Genomic DNA, 18,088 nt, shown 5'->3' on the forward strand with positions numbered 1-18,088 from the left:
TATTCAGTTACATTGTCTGAATCAATCTGCATGATGATAGTCCATGGGCATCTGCAGCCACGCAATGCTTGTGGTGCTGACAGTAAGACGCAAAAGGAGGCGGCAGCTGACAGTTAGAGGGGGGTGACAAGATGACGCCTGTTTTGGACAGTAGGGGGTGCTCTATAAAAAAAAACAAGGTTTAAAGTATTAAAAACACAAAAATCTGCAACATTTGTTAACCAATAATATAGAACAGTGGTTCTCAACTGGTTTGGCCATGAGACCCTCATTTTCATGACCCACTTTTTTAGTATATATATATATATATATATATATATATATATATATATATATATATATATATATATATATAAATAAGCAAACCCACACACACACACATACATGCATACAATTTTGTGAAATAAATTTGCTTTGTTATTTTTTATGTTTAAAAAAAATAACAAAGCAAAGTTATTTCCCAAAAATTGTTGACATACACACAAGTACCGTCCCCCTTTACTTCAAATACATATGAATTGTAAGAATATGACTAATAATGATGAATAAACAGCCTATAAGGAAAGGCTATTAAATAGCAGTCCCAAACTAGTTTTTGTTCATACAATTAAGTTGGTATGAGCCACCACAGTCATTTAAACATACAAAATAACACAAAGTGAAAATTAAAAAAGCTAACACACAAAGAACCAGTGATGTGATTTATTGGTACTTTACTTTTATTTCACACGTTGCATGCTCGTAGTTTTTTTGTGCTTTAGTGAAGTGATATACAGCACACAATGAGCACAGTATAATGTCTGACATGGCAGGATAGTTCGTTTTTCTGAGGTTAGAGACTTTTTATTTTGTAACAAGTAATGAAAATAACAATAGAATAATGACACTGACACTAAGCCTGACAACATCTCATCTGACCACAGATTGATCTCAGGCACTCTTTCCTTAAACTGCATCTGACAGAAGTGTCAACAGCTTTCACGCGCATGTCTTTCAAAATAAAAAAGTCTCACATCAGCAAAACATTTACAATTAAGTTTTTTGTTGTTGATGTTGTTCTTTGACTGTACACTCCGCTGAGAAACATTGGAACAGAATAGTAGAGGCATCCGTTAGTAGGTGGTCTGTGTATTACATATACGTCTCGAATTGAGTCCAAAGGGCTCAGGAATGGGAGTACTGTGTGAATGGTTAGCACACTGTCTATAGTTTCTATCTGATATACCAACATCCTGTCTGGCTTGGGGAACATTCCACGCCTGACACTAATTTGATTAATTCCTTCACCCCGATTTTGTTTTGTCAGAAAACAACTGGGCTGTGGGCTCATTGCTAAGTAAACTCTCAGGATCAGTATGCTCACAAATGGAAATAGTGCTCCCATAGTTGGGGTGGATAGATTGACCACTGGATTTGTAGTGCGTCAGTTAAAAGTGCCCTTAAAGTTCTTTGACCTTTTGAGAAATAACATTTTGTGATTGCACCAACAGTGAATCACAGGGGCTTCCGCTGGAGGATTTTTTAAATAAACCAATGAAAAAGACAACAAATACTACTAAAAAGCCAAGTCATCTTTGAAAGTTTTATAACTTAAAACTCCCCTCCCAACAGATGGATGGATGGATGGATGGATGGATGGCAGAACGATGTAAGTGAACATATAGAGCTCAGACCTGCTTAAGAGAGGGGACTGGGCTGCAGCTGACTGTCATCAGGTAGGGTAGAGAAGCGATGAGTCCCAGGCTGCTGTTCAGCCAAACCGGCTGCAGACGTCAAAGCCTGATGATAAGCACAAAATACACTGGGAGGAGAGTGCTTCCCTTGACATCTGTGCATTTGGAGATGGAGAGAGATGGACTCCACCCTGCTGGACAACACATTAGTGATAATTACAGTGATTACTGACCCGTTTGAGTTGCCTATATCCATCATCACACTCTTTCCTCTTTCACTAAGCTGTTTATTTAGGTTTCTCCTGTTTCAAGCAGACCCAGAGATAGGTCAGAGATAGGAGATCTGTGTGAGGACAGAAGAACAAGAGGACAGCTCTGTTAGGAAGACAGAGATTGTCCCAGAGTTCAACAAGCTTGTGATTTAAGCATTAATGGGGGTAGAGATTAAAAACACTCCCTTATGAGCCGTGAAAGGCAGATCGCTTATCGCTGCATTCCTACTGGGGATTGAGTTGAGGATACCATCCAGAAATCCTCCAGAGTCAGAATGAAAGCAGACATGCCTTTAGATTCCCAGAAATAAATGTGTCTGGGAAAATTACAGTGACATAATTTTTAGTCTTATGAGTAGTGTAGGCCCATGGGACATTTTGAGACAATGATCAAAAAATGACCTAAAATGCTTTAAAGTCCAATTAAAAAGGGTTATCTGGAGTTCTTCTGCCATCTTTCTAGCTCCGCACAATTACATAAAGAAAAAAAAATCTGAAACCTACAACCAAGTCTTAAAGGGGTCATATGATGCTTTTTTAAAGATCATTATTGTGTGTATTTGGTGTAACAGAATATGTTGACATGCTTTAATGTTCAAAAAACAAATTATTTTTCAAATACTGTACATTATTGTAGGTCCTATATGCTAGGGTGACCATACGTGCCATTTTCCCAGGACGCGTCCTGGCCAGGATTTCTATATTGCCTAAAATATCTAGGTTTTGGCTTTGTTTGCGTATGCAGACCGATCGGTGTATGACATCAAAATACCTCGAGAGCATTTTGAAAGCATAAGGAACCGTCTGTATGGTATTTTGATGTCATACACCAATTGGTCTGCACACGCAAACAAAGCCAAAACCTAGATATTTTAGGCAATATAGAAATCCTGGCCAGGACGCGTCCTGGGAAAATGGCACGTATGGTCACCCTAGCATATAGGACCTACAATAATGTACAGTATTTGAAAAATAATTTGTTTTTTGAACATTAAAGCATGTCAACATATTCTGTTACACCAAATACACACAATAATGATCTTTAAAAAAGCATCATATGACCCCTTTAAGACTTGGTTGTAGGTTTCAGATTTTTTTTTCTTTATGTAATTGTGCGGAGCTAGAAAGATGGCAGAAGAACTCCAGATAACCCTTTTTAATTGGACTTTAAAGCATTTTAGGTCATTTTTTGATCATTGTCTCAAAATGTCCCATGGGCCTACACTACTCATAAGACTAAAAATTATGTCACTGTAATTTTCCCAGACACATTTATTTCTGGGAATCTAAAGGCATGTCTGCTTTCATTCTGACTCTGGAGGATTTCTGGATGGTATCCTCAACTCAATCCCCAGTAGGAATGCAGCGATAAGCGATCTGCCTTTCACGGCTCATAAGGGAGTGTTTTTAATCTCTACCCCCATTAATGCTTAAATCACAAGCTTGTTGAACTCTGGGACAATCTCTGTCTTCCTAACAGAGCTGTCCTCTTGTTCTTCTGTCCTCACACAGATCTCCTATCTCTGACCTATCTCTGGGTCTGCTTGAAACAGGAGAAACCTAAATAAACAGCTTAGTGAAAGAGGAAAGAGTGTGATGATGGATATAGGCAACTCAAACGGGTCAGTAATCACTGTAATTATCACTAATGTGTTGTCCAGCAGGGTGGAGTCCATCTCTCTCCATCTCCAAATGCACAGATGTCAAGGGAAGCACTCTCCTCCCAGTGTATTTTGTGCTTATCATCAGGCTTTGACGTCTGCAGCCGGTTTGGCTGAACAGCAGCCTGGGACTCATCGCTTCTCTACCCTACCTGATGACAGTCAGCTGCAGCCCAGTCCCCTCTCTTAAGCAGGTCTGAGCTCTATATGTTCACTTACATCGTTCTGCCATCCATCCATCCATCCATCCATCTGTTGGGAGGGGAGTTTTAAGTTATAAAACTTTCAAAGATGACTTGGCTTTTTAGTAGTATTTGTTGTCTTTTTCATTGGTTTATTTAAAAAATCCTCCAGCGGAAGCCCCTGTGATTCACTGTTGGTGCAATCACAAAATGTTATTTCTCAAAAGGTCAAAGAACTTTAAGGGCACTTTTAACTGACGCACTACAAATCCAGTGGTCAATCTATCCACCCCAACTATGGGAGCACTATTTCCATTTGTGAGCATACTGATCCTGAGAGTTTACTTAGCAATGAGCCCACAGCCCAGTTGTTTTCTGACAAAACAAAATCGGGGTGAAGGAATTAATCAAATTAGTGTCAGGCGGGCGGCATTATGCTAATATTTCCACATAGTGAGGTAGATATGTGGGGGCGCGTTAGAACGAGCCGTTTTAGGGGGGCGTGGCAGAGTCTTAACTTTAATAAATAATCTCTCTTTGGTTTTGAGACTTTAGTCTTTGCAACTTCAGGGATCTTATCTATGCAGAATAAGCTTGTAACACTCCAAAGAGAAAGGAAAACTTGAAATCGCATCATATGACCCCTTTAAAGGACCAGTTGACCCAAAAATGAAAATTCTATCATCTGCATAATTGATAAAAGTAAATGACAGAATTTTAATTTCATGGGTGAACTATCCATTTAATGAGGTACTTACTTTAAAATAACCTTAAGCATTTTATGTGCATTTCTCATGTTTCCAGGGATTGTGGAAGGAGGAGGAGGCTTTAGCTCTCAGGTTTATATCAGAGCTGTCAGAACGTGTCTGGCTAAGCTTACTGCCATACATCCATTTAGGCACAGCTGAGAGAATGGGGGATTTTGAGAGTCTTTGCCTGAGATTGTCTCATTACATCAGCCCAGACGTGCCAGAACACCATGGAATGGATTAGAGTGATTCAGAAATCTGGAGAGCACATTTGGTCCCTGTTGTGTCACTTTCCTTAGGAAAACAATGATTCTGGTCATATTTCTGTTCTATTGGTGAATGAAAAACATGCACCAAAGCGGTTAGGTGGAGTCACGTACTATCACTCTTCCAGAACTTTGTTTGTGTTTGCTGTCGGAGCATCCAGATGTCAGTTTGATGACCAGATTTCACTGCAACACAAATTGTGAAATATTAGATATGTCAAGATGGTCATTTCATTTGGGATGAAAATTTGATGGGTTGAGGTTTATGCTTGTTTGGACTAAGACAACTGACCTACTTCATAAAACTAGTACCTACATTCTCCAATTTCTAATCTGTATCATACTGCCATGGTGACTGCATTAATAAATCCCCATTAATAATCTCTATCTTTCATCTCCAGCGTAACACATGTGCATATTTGAGGGTGTGTGCAAGTATACGTGTGATGAATGTAGCTATAAAGTGGCATGACTGAAGACCAAAGTTAGTTTAGTAGCTTTGAAGTGAGACATCAAGACAGATGTGTGCGCAACAGGCATTTCATAATGCTTTTTGTAACTTTAAAACTGTACAAAATAATATCAAGATGTTTGAAAACAATTTATGCAGTTTTATGTGACTAGTTAATAGATTTTATGCATAAATAAATGCGTATTATGAGTGTATGCAGAAACTTTATGCATAAAATCTACATAACATTTATGGATAAAATGTATGTATTTTATGCAAGAACAAATTTAAGCATAAAATGTATGCATACACTCAGAGAGCACACTTCCTGACTGCCCACATAAAAACTGGAAAGTACTTTCTCGATTTGACAAACTCAGATTCACACAACACAAGGTTTTTATCAGTCCGCCTGGAAACAAAATTGTGTTCACAAGGTTTAATCAGAGGTCTGGCAATGAGAGACAACATTTACATGGAAATTCATTGGTTAGTCAAGAAGACTTACTCCCAAATTGTCTAGGGTGACTTCATTCACCACAAATATCAGTTTTCACTGCTATATGGATGGATGATGGATTCCCTGTAGTGTAAGATACCAAGAAAACACACCTTTTGGTTATTTTGCATTTGTATTTTAGCAATTAACATCTAGCTAATTTACCTTAAAAAATAAAAAATAACTACGATGCACTAATTCTAATTTATTATAATACTTGGGACAGAAAGTATGCAAAACAGGACATCGCTAGTGTGCGTGATCATGTGCTGCTGGGAGGGGAATTTTGTTTTGTACACAATTAAAGACGTTCATCATCGTACACATTAAAAAAAGAATGTGCCGCTTCTCATTTGTAGAAACACACAAATACAGAAGTATACAAGGGCGTTCATGTATACAGGTCTTGTTTATGTGATGTTAGGAGAAGAGGGAACATTCTTCCTAACAATTATTATATCAATAAACATGTCAGGTTTTGGCTTGTGTAAGTCAGCGCTTAGTTTTATTAACATTTTTAGGAGCTGTAGGATGCATGCCCAGTTTAGCCAATTAAAATATATGGCTAGCCATGCACAGTATCAAGCCCGATAGATGTGCTTACAAGATATTCAGGGTGTTTCTGTAATTAGGGAGGGGTGCTTCAAGCTGTGAGTGCGGGTGAGGCCTATCATGGTGGCCATGCACCCATAAAATGACAAAATGCTAAGATTCACAAACACAAATGAGCTATCACTAGGAGTTTTGAGCTTGACCAAACACAGATTGTCATTTATTGGTGTTTGAACTAAATAAAATTCATCGAGGTTTGTTGTTCCAGCACCGCTGCCTTAAAATATAATGGCCTTAATACAGTCACACCTGTTGAGACAAAAGCAGAATCAGTTTATGATCAGACTGTGGCAGATATCTTAGTATTGTTAGTTAGGAAAACACAAGACCACCCAGCATGAGCTCCAGATGGCATTCTAAAGCCTGTATGACAAGTTTGATGGCAAAATGTGTGGTGTCCTAACACCAGAAATGACACCAGAAATTGTTCTAGATTTAGAGCACAGCTGCTCAAATCCCAAATGCCAAAAAAATATTTGTCTACTCTTTGCTGAAAACCACTTAAAAGACTATTCCAGGTTCAATACTACTTAAGCTCAATTGAGAATTTGTACACAGAATTTATGGTACGTTATCACAAGAATAAATGTCTAGTTGTCCCCCGTTTCCTTTAAAAAACAATATGCATGTTAACATGACTTTAGTGTGGAAAATAATCACTATCTATTATGTGTAATAATTAACCTTGAATGTGTCAGTCAAAAGTGAAAACTTAATTAGTTTTTCTTATAATATTACTTTTAGCAAGCACTCAAGTTCAATGACTGTCGAATATGGCGTAGTTAGTTGAGGATGCAACACCTAAAACAAACAGGCAAATTAATTAATTTGTACTTTACACCCGGCCACTCGCTTCCTGCATTCCACGACTCTAGACATAACACTTTACTAAAGAGTGTGGTAATGTACAACAAAGACAAAGGTCTTGACTTTTCGAGGGTGATGTTTATTTGCTTAGTCGGTGTCAGGAGCATTACCCCCCTGCTTAAGTTATTAATAATGCAGAGTGGCTGTGCAAACAAGGGACATTTTTGTAGAGGGTGGAGACAGAAGGGCATTAAATAACGGTCAGAAAGGGCCAGGCTTTTTTAACCTCTTAACCTCAGGATGCACCTACCACCCACATGCTACACTGAGCAGCAGCCTCTGGATAAGGAGGATCTGACACTCTGGCCAAATACTGCAAACCCTTATTGATTGCATGATATACAAATGAATGGGTGGCATGAAAATCTTTGCTAAAATCCAAACTGTACCATTTTGCAAAACATTTTAAATTATAATTTGTTCTTAATTAATATTTTCATTATAATTGAATAAATTATCATATATTTTCATTAAGAAGGTTGCCTGCATTTTTTAGAATTTATAGCACCATGGCAAATTAAAATATATTTTATCTCAATTGAGAAAGTGAATTTTGAATTTAATGTGATGCTATAAAAAAACATAACATCGCATTCTACACAGAAAAACAAACACAAAATGCAAACAGTACAATCCAATTCACTAACAAATTACTTTTATGAACAAATTCTCTATAGTAAATCAAAAACATACAGCACAACCAGTGTAGTCTGATTAACATACAAATGACTCTAATGAACAAATTATTTTTAGTGAATGAAAAACATGCTCCGCAACCAGTATAGTCCCATTATGAACAAAGTACTCCTATGAGCCAATTCTTTTTAGTCAATCAGAAATATATACAACACAGCTAGTGTAGCCTGATTCCTGAAGCAAACACTCTTTTGAGTCAGATCTTTTAATGAATGGTTCAAAAAGACAAGTTACCAGTTTGAATCAGAGTGAGAATTTCATGTCAGCAAAATGGACATATGACTGAAATGAACACTGGAAATGAATCAGAATCTAATTAAAACTAAACAAATCAAGAGTTTGTGAGTGAGAATTAAATATACTGATGTGCTCTCTAAAACCAGCTATTGACCCTTGATTTCAATAGGAAATACAACAACACTGGGAAAAAATGACTAGTTTGAGCTATTTTTCAAGCAAAATAAACGAGACGGCACATTAAAGGCAATTTTGCACAAAATTATCATGTTCTTCATTATTTATGTAATATGAAGCTACATAATTCACCAAGGTGAGGTGGAAGTGTAACCTAAAGCTTGTCTTATTTGACATCTTGAACATTTTCTGTGTTTCCATATAGGTTGTTGGGGACAGGACCCAGCAAATCAGACAGATTCGGCAGCTAATACGACAGCAGTTCCATCAACACAATATCTATCAACAGGTTCAACAGCAGGTCCAACAGCAGAATCAACTTCTGGAACTGCTGTTCAAGGAACAATTGTCCCAAGCCAACCAAGTTCTGTTAACACTACTGACATGGGTATGTCCCTAAAGATTGTCCCTAAATGAATTTTTTATGTTTTTAGTTGGTGATACTACTAATCCTTGATTCTTTGGTTTTAGCACATCAATTAGTCAATGCTGCTGAAGCCAGCCTGACTACATCTCTACCAGGACAATTAGAAATATACACCATGGAATCTAATGTAAAGGTGATAGAAACGATACAGATGGCGAACAATACGGTCTCAAATCAAGGTTCCAGAATTGCAGATGTAAGTAATTTTGAGTCACTGATGTCATGGATTAGAATTCTGGGAGGAAAAAAAAACAAAGGTCCAGAAAGAATGTAGATTTGCTAATTTAGCTGACATTTTTCTAAACCCAACATTCAGGATTCACATTATTCAAGTTTCATTAGGTGGTACAGATGGTAATAACATTCTTTTATACTACTACTCCAATCCAATCTACTTCCAAGAATACAATGGCACTACCATTGCACTTCTCCAAAACCGATGGTTTCATAGTACTTGGTTTAGTACCATGGTCTTCTTGTTACTCTTTGTAATTTACTTTAAAAAAAAGTACCATTGTACCATAGAAGTACAACAGTATTTTTGAAAGAAAATTACATGGATTTTAGTAACATGGTATATTTCAAAGTAATATATATAACATATTACCATGGTACTGCCATTGCACTTTTTTGAAAAGAGAGTACTATAAACCTAATTTTATATGCAAAAAAAGTACAATATATTTGATACCATTAATGTACCACTGTGCCTACAAAATACATTTCTTTGCAAAGGAACATTGTGTTACTGCATTTATATTTTAATTTACATGTTCATATGTTACAGTGAGGCTATTTCAGCATCATGCTAATGTACCCATCCCATATTTACCCCAAAAAGTCATCAGAAACTATCTAAACTCCACTATTCAGTATCTCTACAAGACTTTACAAGTACCTCTACTTTGCCGACCCAAACCAATGGACAGAGTGACTTCAGATGTTTTCAGTTGCTGTCATCTGCATCCGTTTACATTAGAAAGGAAACTGTTGATGCCTGTGAGCTCAGATTAGGGAGATCCTGTTTTGTCATTTGCTATAAATAATCCCTCCACACAAAAGATGAATGAGTGGGAGAGAAGAGGGGCTTCCTCTCACTGCTGCCATGCGGTTATGAACCCAGGAAAGAGGTTAGACAGAAGAACTGGGGGGAGATGATGAGTGTCCATTGTTGGCAAGAACAGATCTGAGACTGGTAAAAGTACTGTGGGTGAGATGATAGGATCAGTATTTTTTTCCATCATGATAGGCATTGGTTATTCTGGCATGACACCATGCGCTATATCATAATGTTGTAAATGCTACAACAGTATGATATAGTGCAGGGGTCACCAAACTCAGGGCTGGAGGGCCGATGTCCTGCAGAGTTTAGCTCCAACTTGCCTCAACACTGAGTTTGGGGTCGGCGATATGGCAAAAATATCATATCACAATTTTTTTTTTTAATAGGAAAATCACGACTCAAAATTTAATCACGATTCTTTATCATGTTGGTTTTACCATTTTGCAAGCCAAACTAATTTACCTATTTTAAAAACAAAGCCTTACAAAGTAACAAATGATAAAAATTTTAAAAAAGAATGCCAGACATTTAAGCCAAAGTGGGCGAAGATATAAAAAAAATATCTGTGTCATTATTTAAAAACATTTCAAACTAAGAACAAAGAGACAGATTACAAGTACCCATAATATACAAATAATACAGTAGGTGTATTTAGCAGAAGCGTTCAAGAAACTGAATGAACAAATATAAAAATAAAACACTATATACACTTCACTGTATAAATTATACATTGATTCTTATAAAAGCAATTGTATTCAAGTTCTTCAGTCAAGAGATGCAAGTTATTTTTCTCTTTGTGTTTTGTTGTTTTATTAACATTAAAGCAATAGTTCAACTAAAAATGAAAATACTATCATCATTTACTCACTCTCAAGTTGTTTTAAACCTAAATTAGTTTCTTTCTTCTGTTGAACATAAAAGTTATTTTGAAGAATGTGAGTAGCTAAACAGTTGCTGGTCCCCAGTGACTTCCATAGTATTTAAAGTCAATGGGGACCGGCAACTGTTTGGTTACCCACATTCTTCAAAAAATCTGCTTTTCTGTTCAACACAAGAAAGAAATTAATACAGGTTTTGGACAACATGAGAGAGAGTAAATAATGACAGAATGTACATTTTTAGGTGAAATATACCTTTAAGCAGCAGCATGTTTAGTACTGTCACTTTAAGACCTGCACGCGTCTAATATATACAGACAGACAGGCACGCATCCGTTTTTCTCTCAACTGTTTACGTTCACTTTAGACATAGCCAACTGTGTTTATATGTAAACCTTGTGTGTTTTTGACAGTATTAGTGCAATCAGATGCTAAAGATAACTTAGTCCAGTAATCAGGCGCTGTTTGACAGGCTTTTTAGTGTGCGCACGCTTCAGGTGTACGAAAAATTTACTTTTGTGATTGCGAATAAGTGCAGTGTCTTGTGAGTAACTCTACCGTTGAGTTAACATTTGATGTATGTCGCATTGTAGAGTATGAAATGGAGGCACCAGAACTGCTACTGATAGAATGTGCGTCCTAGCATGATACTATGACATTTCTTTAAAAAAAGCAGATCGTGGAGACATTTTAATCGTCCACGATCAAAAATCGTGATATCGCATACCCCTAGTTTCAAGTATACCTAGTAAGACCTTAATTAGCTGGTTCAGGTGTGTTTGATTAGGGTTGGAGCTAAACTCTGCAGGACACTGGCCCTCCAGAACCGAGTTTGGTGACCCCTGATATAGAGTCTCATAACAGTATAATATAGAATATGAAAAATGGATATTCATTTTAAGATTTGCTAAAGTTCAAATTTCACAGTGTTATTAGTTCATTAGTGTTTCTAAAGACTACTTTTAAGTGAGCTTTAGATGAAAGCAAAGGTAAAATGTAAAAATAGGGGAAATGAGCATACACAATTAAATATACAATATCTACGGCTTAATTTCAGCTTTATTTTATCAAAATCGACCTATGACAAAAATTCCTGCTTGCTGTTGGGGACACCCAAACTGAATCAACATCACTTGATACAAAATATGACTCAAAATGCTGTTGAAACTCCCCAATATTTAATCCCTGTTTTTGTTAACATCTTGGTGTTTACGTGTTTCTCTATAGTCGAATCAAGAGACAGAAGAAGATTCCACCTCTGGGTCTTCTCCTGCTGTTTTCGTGTCTGTGCTGGTGACCGGCTTACTGCTTGCTGCCATAATAGTTGGCATATACTACTTCAAGTGCCATCGCCAAACCAACAGCAAAGGCATGAAACTGGTGAGTGTCAGACTTACTGAATCTCAGAAAAACGTCTGATTAATTGTAATACAATTTTTTGAGGATATGATTGCAACTCAACACTATGCAAATCTTTGAAACAAATTTACACATTCATTCACTTCCTGACGTCTAAACCCTCAAATTGATGACTTTACCAACTGTATCTCCACCACCAAGTGTTCCCAATCAAATTCCCATTTTGAATGTGTTATGCACGGATTTTAATTGCAAACATCAGTGTATTTGGTTGGAAAATGTTGCCAAGCTCGTAATTAAAGGGATAGTTCACCCAAAAATGAAAAGTTGATGTTTATCTGCTTTACCCCCAGGGCATCCAAGATATAGGTGACTTTGTTTCTTCAGTAAAACACAAATGAAGATTTTTAACACAAACCGTTGCAGTCTGTCAGTCTTATAATGGAGGTGAATGGGAATCACGGCTAAAACATACAATAAAACAACAAAAAAAAACATACACAAACAAAACCAAATTAAACCCTGCAGCTCGTGATGATACATTGATGTGTAAAGACACAAAACGATCGGTCTGTGCAAGAAACTGAACAGTATTTATATCGTTTTTTTACCTCTGATTCACGCAATGTCCAAACTGTTCGAACTGTCCTGAGCGTGTCCTCATGAGCGTGTTCTCAACAGCAGGCGCGTGAGGCATCTTCTTCTTCTTCTTCTTGCTTTACTGCGGATCACAGACTTATAAATGCATTACTGCCAAGAAGACGCCTCACGCGCCTGCTTTTGAGAATGTGCTCAGGACAGTTCGAACAGTTCGGACATTGCGTGAATCAGAGGTAAAAAAACTATATAAATACTGTTCAGTTTCTTGCACAGACCGATCGTTTTGTGTCTTTACACATCAATGTATCGTCACAAGCCGCAGGGTTTGATTTGGTTTCGTTTGTGTATGTTTTTTTGGTTGTTTTATTGTATGTTTTAGCCGTGATTTCCATTCACCTCCATTATAAGACTGACAGACTGCAACGGTTTGTGTTAAAAATCTTTGTTTGTGTTCTACTGAAGAAACAAAGTCACCTACATCTTGGATGCCCTGGGGGTAAGCAGATAAACATCAAATTTTCATTTTTGGGTGAACTATCCCTTTAAGAGGGAAACAATTGGCAGCATATCAGAGCACCGCAGTTCCTCCAGCACACGCCTCATCGAATGCTCAGAACCACACAACACATGCTAGTGAAACACTGTTTCATCTCCTTGCCAATAGTTCTAAGCTGTTTTCCTTCTCTGTTAAATTATGTGAAATGATGAAAGTGAAACAAAATGCACTTTCATAGGGCAGGATTTCATAAGCCATATGCTGCTCAATAAATGCTTTAGCTTTTCAAACAAAAATGATTTTATGGAAGTTTTCATATTCTGCTCAAAGAACACCCTGACCTTAGTTCAAGGGTCTTGTTCATCAGTGCGGATACAAAAATACTGACTAAAAATGAAAATCGTAACTTTTGTAGTTTAATGCACTGTGTGCCGAGTAGTAATTTAGTTCAAAACATTTCAATTCACATTTTAATTTAATGTACACATATAGGACAAATAATATATATATATATATATATTGGGGCTGGGTATAAAATATAAATTTCATTTTTATGAAATTATATCGATTCATAAATCCCAAGAAACAATTAATCTAGCCAGTCAGATAATGAACGGAACATTGTAGCGCGCCTCCCAGCCAATAAATCACAATAAGCTTTGTGATTGTTACTTTTGATATGAAAATGTCTCAAACTTCAAATTCTGTCCATTTTATTACAATATTCAAATATTAAATGTCATTTTGGCACTGTTTAATGTGGAGTGACAGATCGCTGTGAACTGATCATCTCTAGAGCCCGACCGATATATCGTTTTGCCGATATTATCAGCCAATAAGAACCTGTCGCCAATATATCGGTATCGGCAAATATGCCGCCGATATGAAAAAAAAAATTCAGAACATATAATGCAGATAAAATGCTTGGAATTGTTTAATTACTTAGTTTGTCCAGCAAAGTGCGCTCTATTGTTTGCTACTGGCGACCTGGATGAAACGCTTTAAAGCTTAGTCTATGGAAAACCATTGAAACTTTGAACGGCCATCTCCGTAACGGTGCGGCGAATCCGCACCAAATTCGGGGGATCATTTCACCTCAAGGAACCCTCTCGAACGCAAATCGAGTGTACGTCTGGAGGCCCTCTTTCAAATGTGACCGCCCCCGGGGTTCGGGAGTTACGGGTGGTTAAATTCGCGGTCTGGCGCCGACCGATCAAGCGATCCCGGGGGGCTACCGACGCGCGGAGGGTGGCGTTCGAGAGGGCTCCTCGAGCTGAAGGGATCCCTCGAATTTGGTGGAGATCCGCCGGCGCGTTTGCGAGATAGTGACACCAGTCAACACTTTCAGTTCAGTAAGGAGGTCTCTTGTTTCGGCAGCAGCATTCAAGCATGGTTTTATTCGACCGTAAGTGCCCTGCGAAGTGGTCTTCACATGAAATTCCACCATGATTCCAGTTCCAAGGGAACGTACACGTTACATTTAAAGGGCATTAAAGTGCGCGAGAAGTGAATTTATATTTAGGGATGCACCGAATGTTCGGTAACCACAGTGTGGAAGCATTTAAACTGCCGGAGAAAGACGCAAAAATCATTACAAGCACCGACAGCGAGAGACTGTTTAGGACTGCATCGCGTGTCTTCAATGAGAAGAGGAAGGGGTGATTGTTGCTGGTTACTGTATGATGATTGAAATCGCGAAATGGCCTTAAACAATTAGTAAATAAACTGCAGAACGTTATGTTTTCTAATACACGCATTGCATGTATTCTGACAGCGCTGCACGAACTCGCAGCAGATCTGCTTGTTAACCAGGGTTCAAAGTCCAAAGCACGAGGAAAATCTGCGCTGATACAGTCGTCAGTTGCTCAGTCACATTTTTATGAATTTTTACAAGGCATGTGACAATGCGGTACGTACGACGTATTCGTAATGAGACCCATTTATAAATCTGTTGTCAACAAAAATAAGCATTGAGGTCTTCCTGCGCGTTTCCACCAAAATAAAAGTTGAGAAAAAGCAAATACTCTTATCAACATTCATAAATGTTAGTATTGTAATTTTACTGTTATTCTTTAAAATAAAATAAAAAGTAAGACAATAATAATGATAATAATCATTACAACAGCTCTGTTTTAATACATTTATTATAACATTCACATAGTGTTCAAATTAAGATCTGTAATATTTTCTAATGTCTCAGCAAGGCGAGAAGAGATTGTACAGTATTTAATTGTACAATTGTACAGTAAAAATAAAATACATGCCTGATTCAAGAAGCGGGTCTTATGTCCAAAAATTATTATTTTACTAACTTATTAACTTATTAATAAATTGTGCTTTGTTGGTATAGTGTAAGCTAGAATGTTAAAAATGTTCAGTGTTAAATATTTTTAAATTGTTGTTCTGTAATTGATTTAAAAAAAATTTTGAAAAGCAAGACAAAACAGTAAAAAGCATATTTTGGCTTTTTAATTTATGCAATGGTGAAAAAAGAAAAGAAAAGGTAAATCGGTATTCGGCCCAGTGTTTAGTTTTGTTCGGTTTTGGCTTCAGCCAAGAATTGTCATTTCGGTGCATCCCCGTTTATATTGTATTTATTTACAGAGGTATATTATGTCACACTTTACACTTCTCTAGTAAGTTTCGTCTGTGTGTGAAGACAGTAGCGCAAATCCGTGAATGAATGTTCCGAAGTGAAAAACTTCAACGGAATAAAGTTGAATTGAATTAAAGTTGAATAAACTTCAACTTTACTGTTCAGTGCACTGATGTCAGATTCATTTTGGATAATAAAGTTTGTTAAATTGTTAAATGCCCTGCCTCCATTGCGTATCTTTGTCACGTCATTATAAGTGTATGATCACCACATTTTAGTGATCATTGCACAAATAGTAAATAAACTGCAGAACGTTATGTTTTCTAATACACGCATTGCATGTATTCTGACAGCGCTGCACGAACTCGCAGCAGATCTGCTTGTTAACCAGGGTTCAAAGTCCAAAGCACGAGGAAAATCTGCGCTGATACAGTCGTCAGTTGCTCAGTCACATTTTTATGAATTTTTACAAGGCATGTGACAATGCGGTACGTACGACGTATTCGTAATGAGACCCATTTATAAATCTGTTGTCAACAAAAATAAGCATTGAGGTCTTCCTGCGCGTTTCCACCAAAATAAAAGTTGAGAAAAAGCAAATACTCTTATCAACATTCATAAATGTTAGTATTGTAATTTTACTGTTATTCTTTAAAATAAAATAAAAAGTAAGACAATAATAATGATAATAATCATTACAACAGCTCTGTTTTAATACATTTATTATAACATTCACATAGTGTTCAAATTAAGATCTGTAATATTTTCTAATGTCTCAGCAAGGCGAGAAGAGATTGTACAGTATTTAATTGTACAGTAAAAAAATAAAAATAAAATACATGCCTGATTCAAGAAGCGGGTCTTATGTCCAAAAATTATTATTTTACTAACTTATTAATTTTAAGTTAAATTGTGCTTTGTTGGTATAGTGTCTGCTAGAATGTTAAAAATGTTCAGTGAAGTAAATATTTTAAAATTGTTGTTTTGTAATTTATTTTTTTTGTCTTTTTTAAAGCAAGACAAAACAGTAAAAAGCTCATTTTGGCTTTACTTTAGAACTCACTTCTCTAGTAAGTTTCGTCTGTGTGTGAAGACAGTAGCGCAAATCCGTGAATGAATGTTCCGAAGTGAAAAACTTCAATGGAATAAAGTTGAATGGAATTGAATTGAATTAAAGTTGAATAAACTTCAACTTCAATGTTCAGTGCACTGATGTCAGACTCATTTTGGATAATAAAGTTTATTGTTAAATTGTTAAATGCCCTGCCTCCATTACGTATCTCTGTCACGTCATTATAAGTGTTTGATCACCACATTTGTGTGATCATTGAAAAAAATGTGTTTATGTATATATATTCTGTTTATGTATATACTGTATTCCATATATAGTACCAGTCAAATGTTTGGACACACGAATGGGAAAGTGTCCAAACTTTTGACTGGTACTGTACTATAATATACACAAAGAATATCGGCCAATATATCGATATCTGCCTTTTTTTACTCCCTAATATCGGTATCGGCCCCAAAAACCCATATTGGTCGGGCTCTAATCATCTCCTCCGCTTTAATAGCAGATACAGCATGAAATAAACATGAATGAACATCTGAAGGTATGTTAAAAGAAAGAGTACAACTTACCAAAATCCATCTCCTGTCTCATGTAATCGCTAAATCAGTGTTTCAAACGTGGGAAGATGACAATAGCTTGTAAACAATACATCACGTCACGTAACGTCACATGTACCACAGAAAAACTGATTCGGTGACCATAACCTTATTAGTCAGTTAGAAAAATTAATTCTAGAGAGGAGAATGTTGCAAAATATGCACCACATAATATATTCATTATAATTAGTTTTTTACTGTTCTTCAATATTTAAATATATGTTTGAATAAATCTGTCAAGTTTTTGTGACAACCACCATTCAAAAAACGAATTGGAGTAGAAATATAATTATGCAATTTAAAGTTAAAGTTAGTATCACTTAAATATTACAAACACTTTATTGAGTATATTTTGTGTATATTAAGTGTTTATATATAATAAGTAGGCCTATATTAAGAGTTTGTATACAAATCAGCAAATGTAAACCTTCCATATTATTGAGTCTCATATTTTACAGCATTAGTTGTGAGATTTGTTTTTCCTTGAGAAAATTTGCCATGTCCTGTACCTGATATATATTCAAAATAATTGATATTGAATCGAATCGAAATCGGAAATCGAATCGTCAAAATCCAGCCCTAATATATATATATATATATATATATATATATATATATATATAAACAGTGGGTACGGAAAGGATTCAGACCCCCTTAAG

At 36.5% G+C, this 18,088-nt stretch overlaps 1 protein-coding gene and 1 long non-coding RNA gene across 2 annotated transcripts in view; one reads left to right on the forward strand and one right to left on the reverse strand.

Moving 5' to 3' along the window:
• LOC107549040 (uncharacterized) overlaps window positions 1-18,088 on the reverse strand; it is a 39,702-nt gene that overhangs the window by 12,823 nt on the left and 8,791 nt on the right. The window lies entirely within an intron of this gene.
• The window catches only part of LOC107549039 (uncharacterized), a 28,902-nt gene that overhangs the window by 5,879 nt on the left and 4,935 nt on the right, over window positions 1-18,088 (forward strand). Inside the window, exons 2-4 of the mRNA XM_016229947.1 lie at window positions 8,548-8,730; window positions 8,814-8,965; window positions 11,938-12,090. Of these exons, the coding sequence (XP_016085433.1) occupies window positions 8,548-8,730; window positions 8,814-8,965; window positions 11,938-12,090 (488 nt within the window). The remainder of the gene's footprint in view (window positions 1-8,547; window positions 8,731-8,813; window positions 8,966-11,937; window positions 12,091-18,088) is intronic.

The sequence above is a fragment of the Sinocyclocheilus grahami genome, unplaced genomic scaffold (assembly GCF_001515645.1).
Source record: "Sinocyclocheilus grahami isolate Dianchi unplaced genomic scaffold, SAMN03320097.WGS_v1.1 scaffold361.1, whole genome shotgun sequence".
Lineage (NCBI taxonomy): Eukaryota > Metazoa > Chordata > Actinopteri > Cypriniformes > Cyprinidae > Sinocyclocheilus > Sinocyclocheilus grahami.